This window comes from Cannabis sativa, chromosome 5, assembly GCF_029168945.1.
Source record: "Cannabis sativa cultivar Pink pepper isolate KNU-18-1 chromosome 5, ASM2916894v1, whole genome shotgun sequence".
NCBI lineage: Eukaryota > Viridiplantae > Streptophyta > Magnoliopsida > Rosales > Cannabaceae > Cannabis > Cannabis sativa.
Window position 1 is genome coordinate 57,956,029 of NC_083605.1, and position 16,722 is coordinate 57,972,750.

Here is a 16,722-nt window from a genome sequence, read left to right on the forward strand (position 1 = left end):
TAATTCTTGTGCTAGTTTCATTTTGATTGAGATATGTCGAATTTTGAGCACGACTGCCTTGATCATTTAATTGTGTGTGATTTGGTGAAAGTTTGTGTAAATATGTGATTTTGTGATCTCGCAAGTCTTAGAATTTATTTGATTCTCTCTTAAGGCAAAATCCTAGTCGACACTAAACCAAGGATATGATTTAGGCCATCTTTAGACCGTTTGAGCCTTTTGAACCAACCATGATATTATTCTATCCCTAGTCATCCTCTTTGAGCATAATCGATCCCTTTATTTTTTTACCACATGTAAGCTTAGCCAAATAGAAAATTTTCCCCCATATACCATTTGAGCACCTTATTATTCTAGGATATTTGTTTGTTGTGTTATGAAGGGGATGGGAGTAGGGACGGATGTACACTATAATTGGAGGGGGCCATGGCCCCCCTTAATTTTTTTAACAAAAAAATATTATATGTGAATTTTATATTATTTTATAGAGTAGCCCCTAAATATAGATAAAATTAGTGATTTAAGAGTTTTTTATTATTATTGTTTTGTAAAAAAATGTGAATAGACTTCTCACTTCTCTCTGACAGCAATGCATTAATTGTAGAAAAGACAACATATTTACTATACATTACTATTATAATATATATATTATTAAAAATTTTCAATAGAATACCAACCATCGAAGAGAATAGGAAAAGTAAAATTTAAAAATTTAACTAAATTATTTTAATATTTATTTATATCACTTTTTACAAAAAACTAATCAATTATATCAATTACTTTCCACAATATAAAAAAAATTAAAAAATACTATCTTTCTAAAACTATAAAACACTACTTAGTTTACTCTGCTGTATTCTTTATAAAGAAAAAAAATTATTGCATTCTTACTACCAGCTAAGCAAGCACGAGCTGGACAAACCACTGACCAAGACTCGCCATTTTTGTCCCTACAAAGTACAATCTACAATTTGCACATCAGGTTTTATATTTAAATTATTCAATTTTTTTTTTTTGCTTGACATTACTTTAGTTTTATACTTTTTAAGTATTCATATTTTATCATAAAATGAATGATGATTTTTTTCTTATTTATTCTATTATTTCTGGTAATTTTTTATTTATACTAATGCAAAACGATACTATATTACACATTTAGACTTAAATTTTTACATTATTTTTTTATATAATAGTGATGAGAAAGTATTTTATTATTCTTTTGTTTTCTTCCTAAGAGATTGAAAATTTAAAATTCTTCATCTAGTCTTAATAAAATGATTATTGTTATTGATTAGAGTCGTAAAGTTTATAATTTATATGAAACCAACTATATTTTATACTATTATCTAATATATGAATTAAAAAAATAATTTTCTTCAGAATAATAATATTAATTAATTGTTTATGTTTTATATTTACATATATAATATGTATTGAAATGAGTTTGTGAATTTGAGTACACATTTAAATATATTCAGTATTAGGAGTTATTCTTATATGATGGTACAATTTTGTTCGTCATAGATTATGTTAATTATTTACAGTGAGTGGTTATCAAATATATTTGTGTATGATTGATTTGGGGCTTATTCATATTTAGTGACACTCAAATACATTGCTTATGAATATTAAAGTTTGATTAGTCTATTTTTCTTTAGATGAAAAAGCCATCTACAATCGACGCATTCTTTAAAAGGAAGAGCACAGAAGTTCCAATATCTAATGACTCATCCAATCAACCAGCAGATCTTGATAACTTACATCCAGAATATCGTATTGAAAAGTCTGTAAAAATTCAAATTATAGAAGGGTTTGATATCAATTCATTAGAGCGAGATCCAGGATTACGACCACAAATATGGGAGTATCCAATTGAGAAGCAAGATGAAGTTCGCAGAGCGTACATTAAAGCCGGTCCATATCAATGTATACTTTCTGAGTACCGTAGAACTGGAGAGACGCATAAGCGTTGTTTTCAGTCATCATGGTTTTACTTGTTTCCATCTTGGTTGGAATATTCTCCTAGTAAGGATGCAGCATTTTGTCTACTATGCTTTATATTTAATTCAAAAAATGGATCTCGTGGTTCAGATGCATTTACTATCAAAGGATTTCGGTCATGGAAAAAAGTGAGGGATGGCGTAATTGCTCATTTTTGGCACATATCGGAAAAGATCTCACTTCACCACATAGGAATGCTGAGAAAGCTTGTGCAGATCTTATGAACCAATCAACGCATGTTGCAAGAAAGTTTGCAAACTTTACATCGAAAGAAATTGTTGAAAATAGACTTCGCTTGAAGCTTTCAATTGAGTCAATTAGGTGGCTCGCATTTCAAGGGTGCTCTTTTAGAGGTCGCGATGAGTCCAAAACATCAAGCAATCGAGGGAACTTTCTTGAATTATTGAGTTTTATAGCTTCTTATAATGATAAAGCAGCTGAAGTTTTAGATAAAGCTCCACGAAATGCATCATATACATCACCAACAACGCAAAAACAAATTTTGCACGTTTTGACATCTAAAGTGAGGAACGCAATTCGTGAAGAAATTGGCGATGCAAAATTTTGTATAATAGTTGATGAGGCACGAGATGAATCTAAAAAGGAGCAAATGTCAATTGTTTTGAGATTTGTTAACAAGGATGGTTATGTGCAAGAGCATTTTTTTTTGGACTTATTCATGTCAAAGATACTACTGCTTTAACATTGAAACAAGGTATATTTTCTATCCTCACTAATCATACTCTTGATGTTCAATCTATCCGAGGACAAGGTTATGATGGTGCAAGTAATATGTGTGGACAATGGAATGGTTTACAAGCTTTAATTTCAAGTGAATGTCCTTATGCTTATTATGTTCATTGTTTTGCACATCGTTTGTGACTAGCATTAGTTGCTACATCTAGGGAAGTTATTCCTGTCCATAAATTTCTTACCAAGTTGAACTTCATTGTTAATATTGTGGTGCATCATGTAAGCGTAATGACCAATTAAAAGCTGCTCAAGCAGTAAATATTGCTCATTTACTTGAGATTAATGAGCTTGAGAGCGGAACAGGACTCAATCAAATTGGTGCTTTGCAAAGGACAGGTGACACTCGTTGGAGCTCTCACTTGAAATCTATTTCTACCTTGATAAAAATGTTTAGTGCAACATGTGAAGTCTTATTGAATATTATTGAAGATGGCACTACACATTCTCAACGAGGAGATGCAGATACAGCTTATGAGGCGGTAACTTCTTATGAATTTGTTTTCATTCTTCATCTTATGAAAAACATTCTAGAGATTTCTAATATGCTTTGTCAAGCTTTGCAACTTCAATCTCAAGATATTTTAAATGCAATGCATCTTGTTTCATCCACCAAGATTCTCATTCAAAAACTAAGAGAAGATGGATGGGATAAATTAGTTGATGAGGTGAAAACATTTTGTGAAGCTATTAATATACCTGTGCCAGATTTTGATACTCATTACACTGCAAGAGGAAAGGCCCGTCGCCAACAAGATGGCATGACATTGAAGCATTATTACAAAGTTGATATTTACAATGCAGTGATAGACTCTCAATTGCAAGAAATAAGCAACAAATTTGATGATAATGCAATGGAATTACTCATTCTTAGTTCAACTTTAGATCCAAGAGAGATGTGTGTATCATTCAAAATTGATGACATATGTAAGTTGGTACAAAAGTATTACTCACAAGACTTTGAAGAATATGACATGATACAATTAAGGATGCAATTTCAACATTTTGATCATGTGCGGAAACTTCCTGATTTTGCGAATTTGGAAACTATTTCTGATTTATGCCAATGGATGGTAAAGACAAAACGAGAAAAAGCCTATCCACTTGTATATCGAGTGGTAACTCTTATTCCTACAATTCCAGTTTCTACAGCTACTACAGAACGATCTTTTTCGGCTATGAATATAGTGAAGACTACACTTCGCAACAAGATGGAAGATGAATTTTTGACTGATTGTTTGCTAATGTATATTGAAAAGAAAATTGCTGAAACATTTAGTGTAGATTCACTTATAGATGATTTTCGTGACATGCAAGAGAGATGTTCTGCATTTTAATAAATTATGAACAATTTTTGTTTTTGAAATATTTGTTTGATATTTAAATTTAAAAGTCAGCCCCCTGTAACACCCTAACTAGACTAGGCGTGTTACGTGATTTTTAAAACGTACTGTGCATCTCGTTGCTAATCAACGAGATTTATGGAAATCGTGATTAATTAAAATTTTGCTTTTTAATTAAAACTTATATATTATATACAAAATATTCGGGATCCCGATTACAAAATACATTACAAAAGTTAACTGTCTATTACAAAATACTTGTCGCCCAGCGACTAACTACAAAAGCGTTGTTGTTCCGAGGACCGTACGCTCCAGGCCTAACCGCCCCGACATGTACAATCTTCATCGGCTCGTCCTCACGGTTCCTCAGCCTTAGCCTTGCCCTTACCTACACATAAACATAACAATGTGAGTCGATAGACTCAGTAAGAAAAGCATAAATCATAAAACATACATAAATCCCGGGTTATGGTCAGACGCTCATACCCCTGACCACAACCCTAATCCCCGTGTCCCACACGGTACTGAGTCTCGAACGTTCGTACGACAGTACTTTTGACAGAGTAATAGCCTATACTAAGTACACTGGTCATACTCCAGCTGCTAGTCATACTCTAGCCTTACCGATGTGTTACAGTATCAGCCTATACTCGGTACACGGTCATACTCTAGCTGCTAGTCATACTCTAGCCTTACCGATGTGATACAGTCAAACAGTACAGTATCATCGACCATAATATCAGCCTATACTCGGTACACTAGTCATACTCCAGCCGCTTCCTAACATGCACGCTAAACATGTAAATACATATGCATACTGTTATACTAATCTTACCTCGATTCTGAATTCAGGTGTGTCGGTCAACCTGAGTGGAACGAACTGCTCGGCGAATTACAGGCTCCTAATCACAACGATATCATCACACATAAGTGACTCACTAAATCACAACCGGGACAAATGTTTTAAAACCAAACTTAACCTACTGTAACTAAATACAAAAATACCCCAAACAAGCAGGGAACAAACTGCCTGAAAGTCTGAAACTAGCACGAAACGACAAGCTGAGAAAAATCGGTTTTCAGCCCTGCTGCAAAATCAGGGTAACCGGTTTTACAAGCAGTGTAAAACCGGTTAGCCGGTTTTACCCAGAAAACTCACAAAAATCAAACCCCTAATCAAAACGTTTCCAAACTCAACCAAACTTTCCAGACCTGCTAATTACACCCCAATGAACATATTTCAAGTGATAAAACAAAGCTTCATGCACAAATACAAAAAATGCCATTAAAGCTCCAAGCTTTGAGTTCAAAACTCAAGCTTGGATAAACCCCAATCACATGCATCAAAACCTGCTAGAACCTACTCAAATATGCATAAATAAGCCTCTGAAGATAGCAGCAAACAACTACAGCAAGCAGAGTAACAAAATTCATCATATTACCATAAAAACCATAGTTTTGAGTTAAAACTCCACACTTGCTTAAAATCAACTAATCATGCATCAAAAGCTATTCTATTTCATTCCATTAAACATTTTTAAACTATAGAAAACAACAACAACAACAACCAACAGCAGCTATCAACATTAAATCACCAAGCATGCACTTATTTTTCTTTAAAAAAATCAAGAACACCAAGAAGGCTTCAAGAACCTTACCTTCTTAGCTTGAGATCACTACCAACAAGATGAAATAATCAAGAATTACAGAGCAAAATCCCAGCCCTAGCAGCCCCAATAAAATGACATAAAAGGGTACTAAGGGGTATTTTGGGAAATTCTAAATTCCCGACTAATCCCGACATTCCCAATGTCTAAATAAACTGCCCCAACATACTAAAATACTAAACTGTGATTCTACTGAGCCATACACCGCGTTCCATGTTGCCGGGCACCGAAAATGTAAAATTAAAATTTCACTATATGACATAAAAATGCATTCAGAATTCAAATATAACAACATAAATAATTATTTAAATATCTATAAATAATTTTCATAATTAATTCTTAATTAATTGCTAATTTCCAAATTAAACTAAGCGGTCTTTACAACTATCCCCCCCTTAAAAGGATTTCGTCCCCAAAATCTAACCTGAATAACTCTGGATATTGAGCTCTCATGTCTGATTCTAGCTCCCAGGTGGCTTCCTCCACCTTGGTGTTCCTCCAGAGTACCTTGACCAACGCTATGGTCTTATTTCGAAGGACTTTATCCTTTCTATCCAGGATCTGCACTGGCTGTTCTTCGTATGTCATGTCTGGCTGTAGCTCAAGACTCTCATAACTAAGTATATGAGTAGGATCTAAAACGTATTTTCTCAACATAGAGACATGGAATACGTTGTGAACCGCTGAAAGAGCTGGAGGCAATCCTAACCGATATGCCACTTGACCAACCTTCTCGAGAATCTCGAAAGGTCCTGTAAACCTAGGGCATAACTTGCCTATTTTCCCGAAACGTTTGATCCCCTTCATTGGAGACACCCAAAAAAACACATGGTCCCCTACTTGGAACTCAATATCTCTGCATTTCGGATCTGCATAACTTTTCTGTCTACTCTGAGAGGCAAGCATTCTAGCTTTAATTTTCTCAATTGCCTCATTGGTCCGCTGTACTGACTCTGGACCTAGGTATTTTCTCTCCCCTGTCTCATCCCAGTGGATGGGAGACCTACACTTCCTACCATATAAAAACTCATAGGGAGCCATCCCTATCGTACTCTGATAACTGTTATTGTACGAAAATTCTATTAACGGTAGATATTTACTCCAAGAGCCTTCAAAATCCATAACACAGGCTCGTAACATGTCCTCCAATATCCGAATCGTCCTTTCGTACTGTCCATCTGTCTGAGGATGGAATGCTGTACTGAATTTTAGTTTTGTACCCATTGCCCGTTGCAAACTCTGCCAAAACTTGGAGGTGAACTTCGGATCTCTATCCGAAACTATAGACTTCGGTACCCCGTGAAGCCTTACTATCTCTTTAACATACAATTCTGCCAACTGGTCCACTGAGTAGGTTGTTCTAACAGGCAGAAAATGAGCAGACTTCGTGAATTGATCCACCACAACCCAGATGGAGTCGAACAAACCCGTGGTTCTAGGTAACCCAACCATGAAGTCCATCGTGATATCCTCCCACTTCCATTCAGGTAAGGTTAAAGGCTGTAATAACCCTGCTGGTCTCTGATATTCAGCCTTAATCTGCTGACAGGTTAGGCATCTCGATACGAATTCTACCAAATTCTTCTTCGTACCGCTCCACCAGAAGTAGGGTTTAAGATCCTGATACATTTTGGTGGTGTCGGGATGTAGGGAATAAGGGGTAGAATGAGCCTCTTCGAAGATTTCCTTCCTAAGTTCCACACTATCCGGAACACAAACCCTAGCTTTATACAATAGCATCCCGTTGTCTGACACTGAAAAATCCCTAGCTTGACCAGCTGAAACTTCTTCTCTGACTTTTACTAACTCTGGATCAGTCATCTGAGCGACTTTAATTCTCTCTAACAGATCAGATTGCAACGTCAAGTTATTAAGCTTGCCTACCACAAACTCAATGCTAGATCTGACCATGTCCTCTGCTAACTGAGGTGAGATCTGAATCATGCTAGCTACTTGCCCGGGACCCTTCCTGCTCAGGGAATCAGCCACTACATTGGCCTTCCCGAGGTGATAAAGAATCTCACAATCATAATCTTTCACTAACTCCAACCAACGTCTCTGTCTCATGTTCAAATCTTTCTGAGTAAAGAAGCATTTAAGACTTTTGTGATCGGTAAAAATTTCACACCTTTCTCCATAAAGGTAATGCCGTCAGATCTTCAACGCAAAAACTACCGCAGCCAATTCTAGGTCATGAGTCGGGTATCGCTGTTCATAATCCTTTAACTAACGGGAGGCATAAGCGATAACCCGGTCGGCTTGCATCAACACACACCCCAGACCATGTCTGGATGCATCGCAATAAACCACAAACTTTTCCTTGTCAGAAGGCAAAGCTAGTACTGGAGTCGTAATCAACCTCTGTTTCAGCTCCTGGAAACTAGCTTCGCATTTATCTGACCACACAAACCGCTAATTCTTCTTCGTAAGTTCGGTTAAGGGTGTTGAGATCTTAGAAAACCCTTCCACAAACCGACGATAATAACCGGCTAAACCCAAGAAGCTTCTAATTTTGCTCACTGTCTTCGGTCTAGGCCAATCCCTGACGGATTCTATTTTCCCTGGATCCACTTTAATCCCATCCTTGCTAACAATGTGCCCTAAGAAAGACACCTGAGATAGCCAAAATTCACATTTCTTGAATTTGGCATAAAGCTTGTGTTCCCGAAGCCGTTGCAGAACCATCTGAAGATGTAACTTGTACTCCTCTTCTAATTGAGAGTACACAAGGATATCATCGATAAACACAATTACACAGATATCGAGGAAATCCTTGAATACTCTATTCATCAAATCCATAAATGCTGCAGGAGCATTGGTTAGTCCAAACGACATAACCAAGAATTCGTAATGTCCATACCTAGTTTAGAAAGTCGTCTTCGGAATGTCCTCCTCTCGTATTTTCAACTGATGATAACCCGATCGGAGATCAATCTTGGAGAAGACCGTCTTCCCCTGAAGTTGATCGAAAAGGTCATCGATTCTAGGTAATGGATATTTATTCTTCACTATTAGCTTGTTCAATTCCCGATAGTCCATACACATTCTCATAGACCCATTCTTTTTCTTGACAAATAACACCGGGGCTCCCCAGGGTGACACACTAGGCCGAATAAACCCTATGTTTAGTAACACTTGAAGCTGAATCTTCAATTCTTTAAGCTCAGCTGGAGCCATTCTATACGGAGCCTTGGAAAACGGTTCAACTCCGGGTGCAAAATCAATAACAAAATCAATCTCCCGCTGAGGTAGGAAACCCAGAAGTTCTTCGAGAAAAACATCTAGAAATTCCCGAACCACCTTGATTGTTGGGTTTTATGCCCTAAATAAAACTCATTTCAATATAATCAGATTTACTTATTAATATAGATCAGAAATAACATTTAATGATGCATGGTTCACATGATTTATTTCATGATTATATGTACATAATGTATAAATTCATTTGAAACCCTTTTCACATACTTGATCCTGTTTATTGTGCCGTCAACACATTGGAAAGTAAACATGACTATGTGAATAAAGTTTCCTAGATTTATCAGACATAGGGTTTTACTGATATGATAATCTACAACAGAGTTTACTTGCATTTGGAGAAGTGCTATGTTCTTTCCAGAGCATTGGTTAAAGTAAAGCTCAGGTTGGATGCATGGAGTATGCATCGGAAGGGACTGATATTGAACTTTGACTTAGATTTAATTAAACTTACCGTAAAATCTATTCAAGTCAATATCGCCTAGTTGATCCTAGATCAAATGATCTTAATCCTGTTATGATTAGGCTCAATCTTGAAAGGCTATTCGCGTTCTTTGATTTGTTAGTTAAGCCTACTTTTAGGTCAGGGTGATACGTACATTTTGGGAACACGGTAGTGCAATTGAGTGGGAGCGCTAGCATAAACATGGAATCTATAGCTTCTATCTGGCGAATAGTAAGCAAAGGATGATCTCCTTCGAGCTTGACCAAACGAACATAAATGGTGGAGTACTCATTTCACATAAGCTGAAATCTCATTTATACGGGGTCAAGTGTTTTAAGGAATAAATACATTGTAGGGTTTAACGGTAATTTAATCCCTTTACAGTGTAGATCATTCATATAGAGGATCATTGATCAAATTAGGATTATAACAATGGATAACTAATGATGTGTCTATATGGTGGAACATATAGAGCATTCTATATACTGAGAGTGCAATTCTAAGTTCTATGCGTGGATTCAACGAAGAATTAATAAGTTAGTGAATTTTAGTGCTAAATTCTTGATCTCCTTATTGGAAGCTCGGTTATATAGACCCATGGTCCCCCCACTAGTTGAGATAATATTGCTTGTAAGACTCATGTAATTGGTTTTGATTAATCAATTATAATTCTCAAATTAGACTATGTCTATTTGTGAATTTTTCACTAAGTAAGGGCGAAATTGTAAAGAAAGAGTTTATAGGGGCATATTTGTTAATTATGATACTTTGTATGGTTCAATTAATAAATATGATAAATGACAATATTATTTAATAATTATTTATAGTTATTAAATAGTTAGAATTGGCATTTAAATGGTTGAATTAGAAAATTGGCGTTTTTGAGAAAATCAGATGCAGAAAAGATAAAACTGCAAAATTGCAAAAAGTGAGGCCCAAATCCACTGTGTAGGGCCGGCCACTATTGTAGGGTTTTTCCCTCTGATATTTTCATTATTTTAATGCCAAATAATTCAAACCTAACCCTAGTGGAATGCTATAAATAGATAGTGAAGGCTTCAGGAAAATTACACTTAAATTTTCTATTTTTCCTTCAGAGAAAAACCTGAGCCTCTCTCTCTCCCTATCTTTGGTCGAACCCACTCTCCCTTTCTTCTTCTCAAATTTCGAAATTCTTAGTGTATGAGTAGTGCCCACACACAGCAAGCAATACCTCAATCATAGTGAGGAAGATCGTGAAGAAAGATCATCAGCAAAGGAGATTCAGCATCAAAGATTCAGAGAAAGAGATCCAGGTTCAGATATTGATAATGCTCTGCTACAGAAAGGAATCAAGGGCTAGATATCTGAATGGAAGGAGTCATTATATTCCGCTGCACCCAATGTAAGGTTTCTTAAACTTTATATGTGTTTAATTTATCGTTTTAGAAAGTTCTTATTTAGGATGTTAATAAACATACTTGTGAGTAGATCTAAGGTCCTGGTAAAATAATATCCAACAACTGGCCTCAGAGCCATGGTAATTGATTTACTTGCAAGATATTTGGACTTTAAAACGATTGTTTGTATGTTCTTTGGATGGTATCATGTTGTATTGAGTGTTATTTGATGATTGATTGATGTTTGTGAAATTTTCGTGAAAAATAATTGCGATTTCATCTCTGGAATTATTTTTATTGGATAGTATGGAAAAAATTAAGCAAGTTAGCCTTTTACAGAACTTAATTTGGATTTTATTTGAATTAGTTATGATTTTTTGAAGATTTGAAAAAATCGGGGCTGTGCTGATATTTTCCTGCGATCGCAAATCTGTCCGTACAGTTTCGAATTTTTTTGTTTTTCTTCGATTTTTCATGCTTTTTCATGGAATTAACTTCCGATTTTTGGTATAGTTTTGTATTTATACTATCACTATTCCTAATTCAATTCTAATTATCATTTTGAATTAATTTAATATTTTTTAAATTTAATTCAAGATATTAGTGTAATTTGAATTTGAATAGAATTAGTATCTATCTTCTTGCTTAAATATCTATCTTATTTTAAAATTTGATTATATCTTATCTTATTTTAAATTTAAAAATAAGATATTTATAATCATGTAATTTTTAAATGATATAAGATATTTTGCTAATTTTTTAAATTTTGTTATTTTATTTATTTAAATTACATTTAAAATTTGAAAAAGATATTTATTTATCTTTTCTAATTTTTTATTTAATTTTTATTTATAAAATAACATTTAAAATTTAAAAGTAGTTAGCAAATTTTTGAAATGATATTTAGGTTGGTTGAAACCTAATTTTTCAAAAATTGTAGGTTTAATTTTTAAATTTTTATTTAAAATTTCGAATTTTTTCAAATTTTTTTAAAATTTTCGAAATTTTTTTTATTTAATTAATTATTTTCGAAATTAAATAAATCCTACATCCAACTATCCAACTAACCTTGTTGCAGGAGTATGTGTTTTAGCTTATGTGTAAGTTTTCAAAACCTATTATTACTTGATTGCAAATAGCCATGGTTACTTTTGCCAGATCTAATGATCTGATGGCTCCCTTGGTCAAGATAATAATTTGTAACAGGTATATTTACAATCTTCTTTCATCTGTGTATGACCTAGCAACATGATAGGACCCATCCAAAGTGTGCCTGTGTGAGCCTATGTGTTTAATTTTATTATAGATGCATATAGGTTGTTGTTGCTAAAATAAATTATCATAGTTTTTGATAGAATTTATTTAGGCCCATTTAGTTATTGGGCTTATTCAATTAATAACAGTTGTTCTTATTAAGGTTAAATTCCTCTCTTTTGGGCCTTGTGTGAGAGTTGGGAGCCATAGAAGTGGGTACGACATACTGAACCCAGCACCCCCTCACATGAACCACCCCAATTGTGAAGGCCCATTTGCCTGATTTGAATAACTGTACTAGGTTAATTAAACTAGTTTAACCTAATAAAATTGATTAGCAACATAATTAATTTCATTTATTTTGAAATTAATTTAAGAAAATTATAGTTTAAAGAATTTTTATTCTAAGCTAAACTATATGTATTTTCTTGTATTTAATTAAATATAGAATTATAACCATCTAGATTCTTTCTGGAACTTAATTTAAATTTTTCATTAAATATTCTTATTTAAGTTGATATTTAGTTATCTACAACTAACCAACTTAAATCTGAATATCTTTTGAATTTCAAATTTCAAAATTAAGTTGAGTAATTTTAGGCATTGGTTATTAAGATTCTTTAGATATTTTTTAAGTTAATATCTTTTCGAATATTAACTTAAAATGGAATATTTTCAAATTAAGTGGTTACAACTTAATTTTTGATATTTAATTAAATTTAAATTTGAAAAATATTTAAGTTCTAGATTTTTTTTCTAATACAACTTAAATTAGATATTTTTTCAAATTTTGTGGAAAAGATACTTAGTCAAATAAGATATTTTCTAGATAGTTATTTCTAGACTACTTATTATTTCTAATATTAAATAGGAAAATATTATACATTGTGAAATTAATTATTTTAAATAATTAATTTTGGTACAATTTATTTTTTCCTAGTATTAAACTAGAGATTAATAATTAAGCCTTCTCTACACTTAATTATTTATTTCTTGAATTTAATACATTTAATTAATTTGAAAATTAAATATCTAAGTTGATTTTCATCATGATACTTAATATTTCTTTTTCATGACACTTAATTAAATAGAAAATTATTTTTAGTTGAAATTTATTTTTTCAACTAAATTTAAATAATTTTCAAAGTATATTTTTCTTTATTTTATTAATCAAATTTCGAAATTGCATTTCTTAAATACTGGAATTTCGAATTTTATTGAAAAATAGATTAAAGTTGTTAATTATTTATTTTAATTAATTCTTGGATCAACTTAAATCAACGATTTTTTCATTTATTGATTAATTTAAAATAAATTGAATTAAAGTATATTATTAGAAATTGAATTAATTAGTCAAAGGAAAATCTAGATAGATGATATTTTTGCTTGAAGTATTTTTCTAGTGTATTTAATGAAATAGAAAATTAATATTTAAGTTGATTTTCATCATCATACTTAAATATTTGAAATTTTTCTTATATATTTAATTAAATAGGAAAATTATATTTTTTGTTGTAAATTAATTTTATTAATTAATTTTGGGCCAACATTAAATTAGAATATTTTTTCCAGGATTAATTTTTTTATTTTAACATGCATTTTCGAAAATTGTATTCTTAAATACTTTAATTTTTCGAAATGCAACATATATTTATAGAAAATTAAATTTGAGTTGTAAATTAATTTAAATTAATTTTGTAACAACTTAAATTGAATATTTTTCTAAATATTTATTGGAAATTATTACTAAGATGGAAATAATTCATGTTATTTTCATATCCATCTAAGTAAAATTTATAAATATTAAATTAAAATTTATATTTGGAATTTTTCATTCTAAATTGGAAATTTTAATTAAATAAATATATATTTTAAATAAATAGAATAAATAAAGAGAATCAAAGAAAATACAACTCACTTTAAATAATGAGCTTGATTATTATTAAGATATTCGATCTCCATTGTTGGTCTTACAAAAGTTAAATGTTTTCAATATAACCTCGAGACGCTAGACTTAGTCCCCCTATGGATGGTTATTCGTTGAACGCATTTAACACCGTAAGATTTCATTTGATAAGTGTTTTGTAAGTTTTCGTCTCTATTAGACTCTCCCCTACGGTGACTACTTAGAGATAAACTTATGAAACATGAAACAATGGTGGAAGCTCATAAAATGAGAATAACCTTGACTCTCGCCTACCGGGACAACGTTGGATTCTTATTTTGATCGAATAAAAGGTTGCTAGAATGGTTTCTATTTTAGATGAGCTGACAACTCTATTCAATAAATGATACTTTGACTCTCGCCTACCGGGACACTGTATCAGTTTGTTGAAAACCTTGGAAATTATTTAGGATTGTATGTTTTAGTATTTTCACTAGTCATTCCTACTTGCTATATGTTTATAATTTCTGAATTGTGTATGAATTTATATTGAACCATGTTATTTTCTGTTATTAAGTTGTAGTTTAATTTCGAATCTTCATTGTTGGTCTAACATGTTTGTTTATCTAATGAGATAAATCCCTAATGGATTTTCACCATTAGACATACATAATAGTGTAAGATCTCGAAAGATAAATATTGTATATGCAACATCTAGCTGTTCATCAATTGATGACACCTTAGACTAGTATTTTTACAATATGAAACAAGAAGATTACATAAATAAGATTACTTTGTCTTTCACTAATCGAAGCATCGTTGGATTCTTATTTATAAACGAAATTATCCTAATTCCTCTTAGCTTATTCATTTCGAATTAGCTTCAAAACATATCATTGGATGAATGGTCTATAAATCATTTCATGTCATTCTATATTTTCTCTTAAGAAATTAAATGACGCATATGATTATAATCCCGAAATTCTATTCCCAATTGATATAAATCCTCAATCCTAGAAATCTCCTACTTGTATTGGCAATCAGACTTAGAGTTAAATTAGTAGTGCTGGTCCAAGATAGAATTACTCATTATATTTGGTATAAATTTAAGTCTTTGACTTTAATTTTAGAATACAAACAGAAATTTTCTTATATTTCTAATTCCAGAATACAATATAGTTACACTTTCTCAAGTGTTTAATATCTATCTTCTATTAATGGATTAAAACTGTATGGAATATGAGTTAGGTATTCTGTGACCAGGATCCACTTGCAGTATTCTAAGAATTCTTTGATGTAACTAAACCTGTGTCATCATAGACAATACCACATTTTTTTAATCTATGGCATTTGTATCTTGTTCATGATTTGACAAGATCAATCTCTGCAAAGAGTTAATATGCCTATATCCACTGAAAGTAGTTCATCTCATTCGCAGATGGATGTACATTCAGGGGTGGATATGAATTTTTCGTCGTATTCTTAAAACGATAACTCTAGATTATACCTTTTAGCAAAGAAATTTAAAATGTTTAAAAATTTCATTAATTTCTAGCAATGGTTAAAAACCATTAAGGTAAGTGGTTAAAGATCTTGCGAACTGATAGGGGTGGAGAAATAGTTAGTAGATATGCAGTTCAAAGATCATTAAATTGATTTTTGAATTATATCCAAACTTACCTCCCCAAAAATTTCGAGTTGCATATTGATGATTAGTTACTAGTCGTTGCCTAATTCCTTCTATGGTAATACAATTTCAGAATGATGTAATGGTTGTATACTTAATGTAAATCATTACAAGATTCATGGATGACCTAATCAGAATCTTAAGAAAAGCTAGAACTATTAACCATGGTTTGTTAGCTATTCTAAGTGATTAGGGGTGGACCATCCCATTGTCAATAGATAAGAAAGTGTTTGTTCAAACAAATACTACTTTTCTAGGATAATAACTAAGTCTGAAAACAAGTAGCAAATAAAGGAGATATTTATTTCTTGATTCCAAAAGTGTTCTATCATCATATATAACATATGATGATCCCACTGCCTCTGTTGTCTTGTCACAACCAAAGAGGTTAATACCATTTAGTTTTCTTCGACATAATTCACGGTACCTTGTCGTAGTGGGAGAGTTTCTAGGAACTCACCTTCTTATGACTTGGGAGACACTAGTGATTAAAATCCATTGTGAGTTTAAACAAGTAATGGATTGTCAAGATAAGAAACTAAGAAGAAAGCCAATAGAACTATGGTTTAATCCATTCACATGGAGTAACCTTAAGTTTTCTATTACAAGGACATAAAAGGAAATTTACGTTTATAAGTCTATTCAATGGACTTAACAAAACTTCCTGTTCCTAGTATTATAGGTTTGAGTTTATCTAAACCTATGGCTTGTGGTATACCTGGTAATTACTTACTCTAATGCAAGCAACTTACTTTAGTAAGATGCTGAAGCATTTTCTTTCTAATGGCAATCTATAGAAGCTTCACCACTTCTTAGGCATAGATTTTATTTATCTAAGGAAAAGTCTCAACTATTCCAGAAAAGATAAAGCCATGAAAGAATTTCTTAAATCAACAGTGAGAGGTCTTAGATATGCTTTTGTATGCCTTAGACCAGACACCTGCTGTTGAGTGGGAGTAATGAGTAGGTATCAGATTAATCCAGGAGAAGAACATTGGAAGACAATCAAGTAAATCTTAAGATTAAGAAGAGGAACTATATGTTAGTCTATAAGGG

The 16,722-nt window shown here is 32.4% G+C and overlaps 1 protein-coding gene across 1 annotated transcript; it reads left to right on the forward strand.

Moving 5' to 3' along the window:
* Positions 1-1,658: 1,658 nt before the first annotated feature.
* LOC133038413 (uncharacterized) lies at positions 1,659-4,088 on the forward strand. Its single transcript, XM_061116556.1, has 3 exons — positions 1,659-1,900; positions 2,092-2,650; positions 2,979-4,088. The coding sequence occupies exons 1-3, from the start codon at positions 1,659-1,661 to the stop codon at positions 4,086-4,088; spliced, it is 1,911 nt and encodes a 636-aa protein (XP_060972539.1).
* Positions 4,089-16,722: the final 12,634 nt, after the last annotated feature.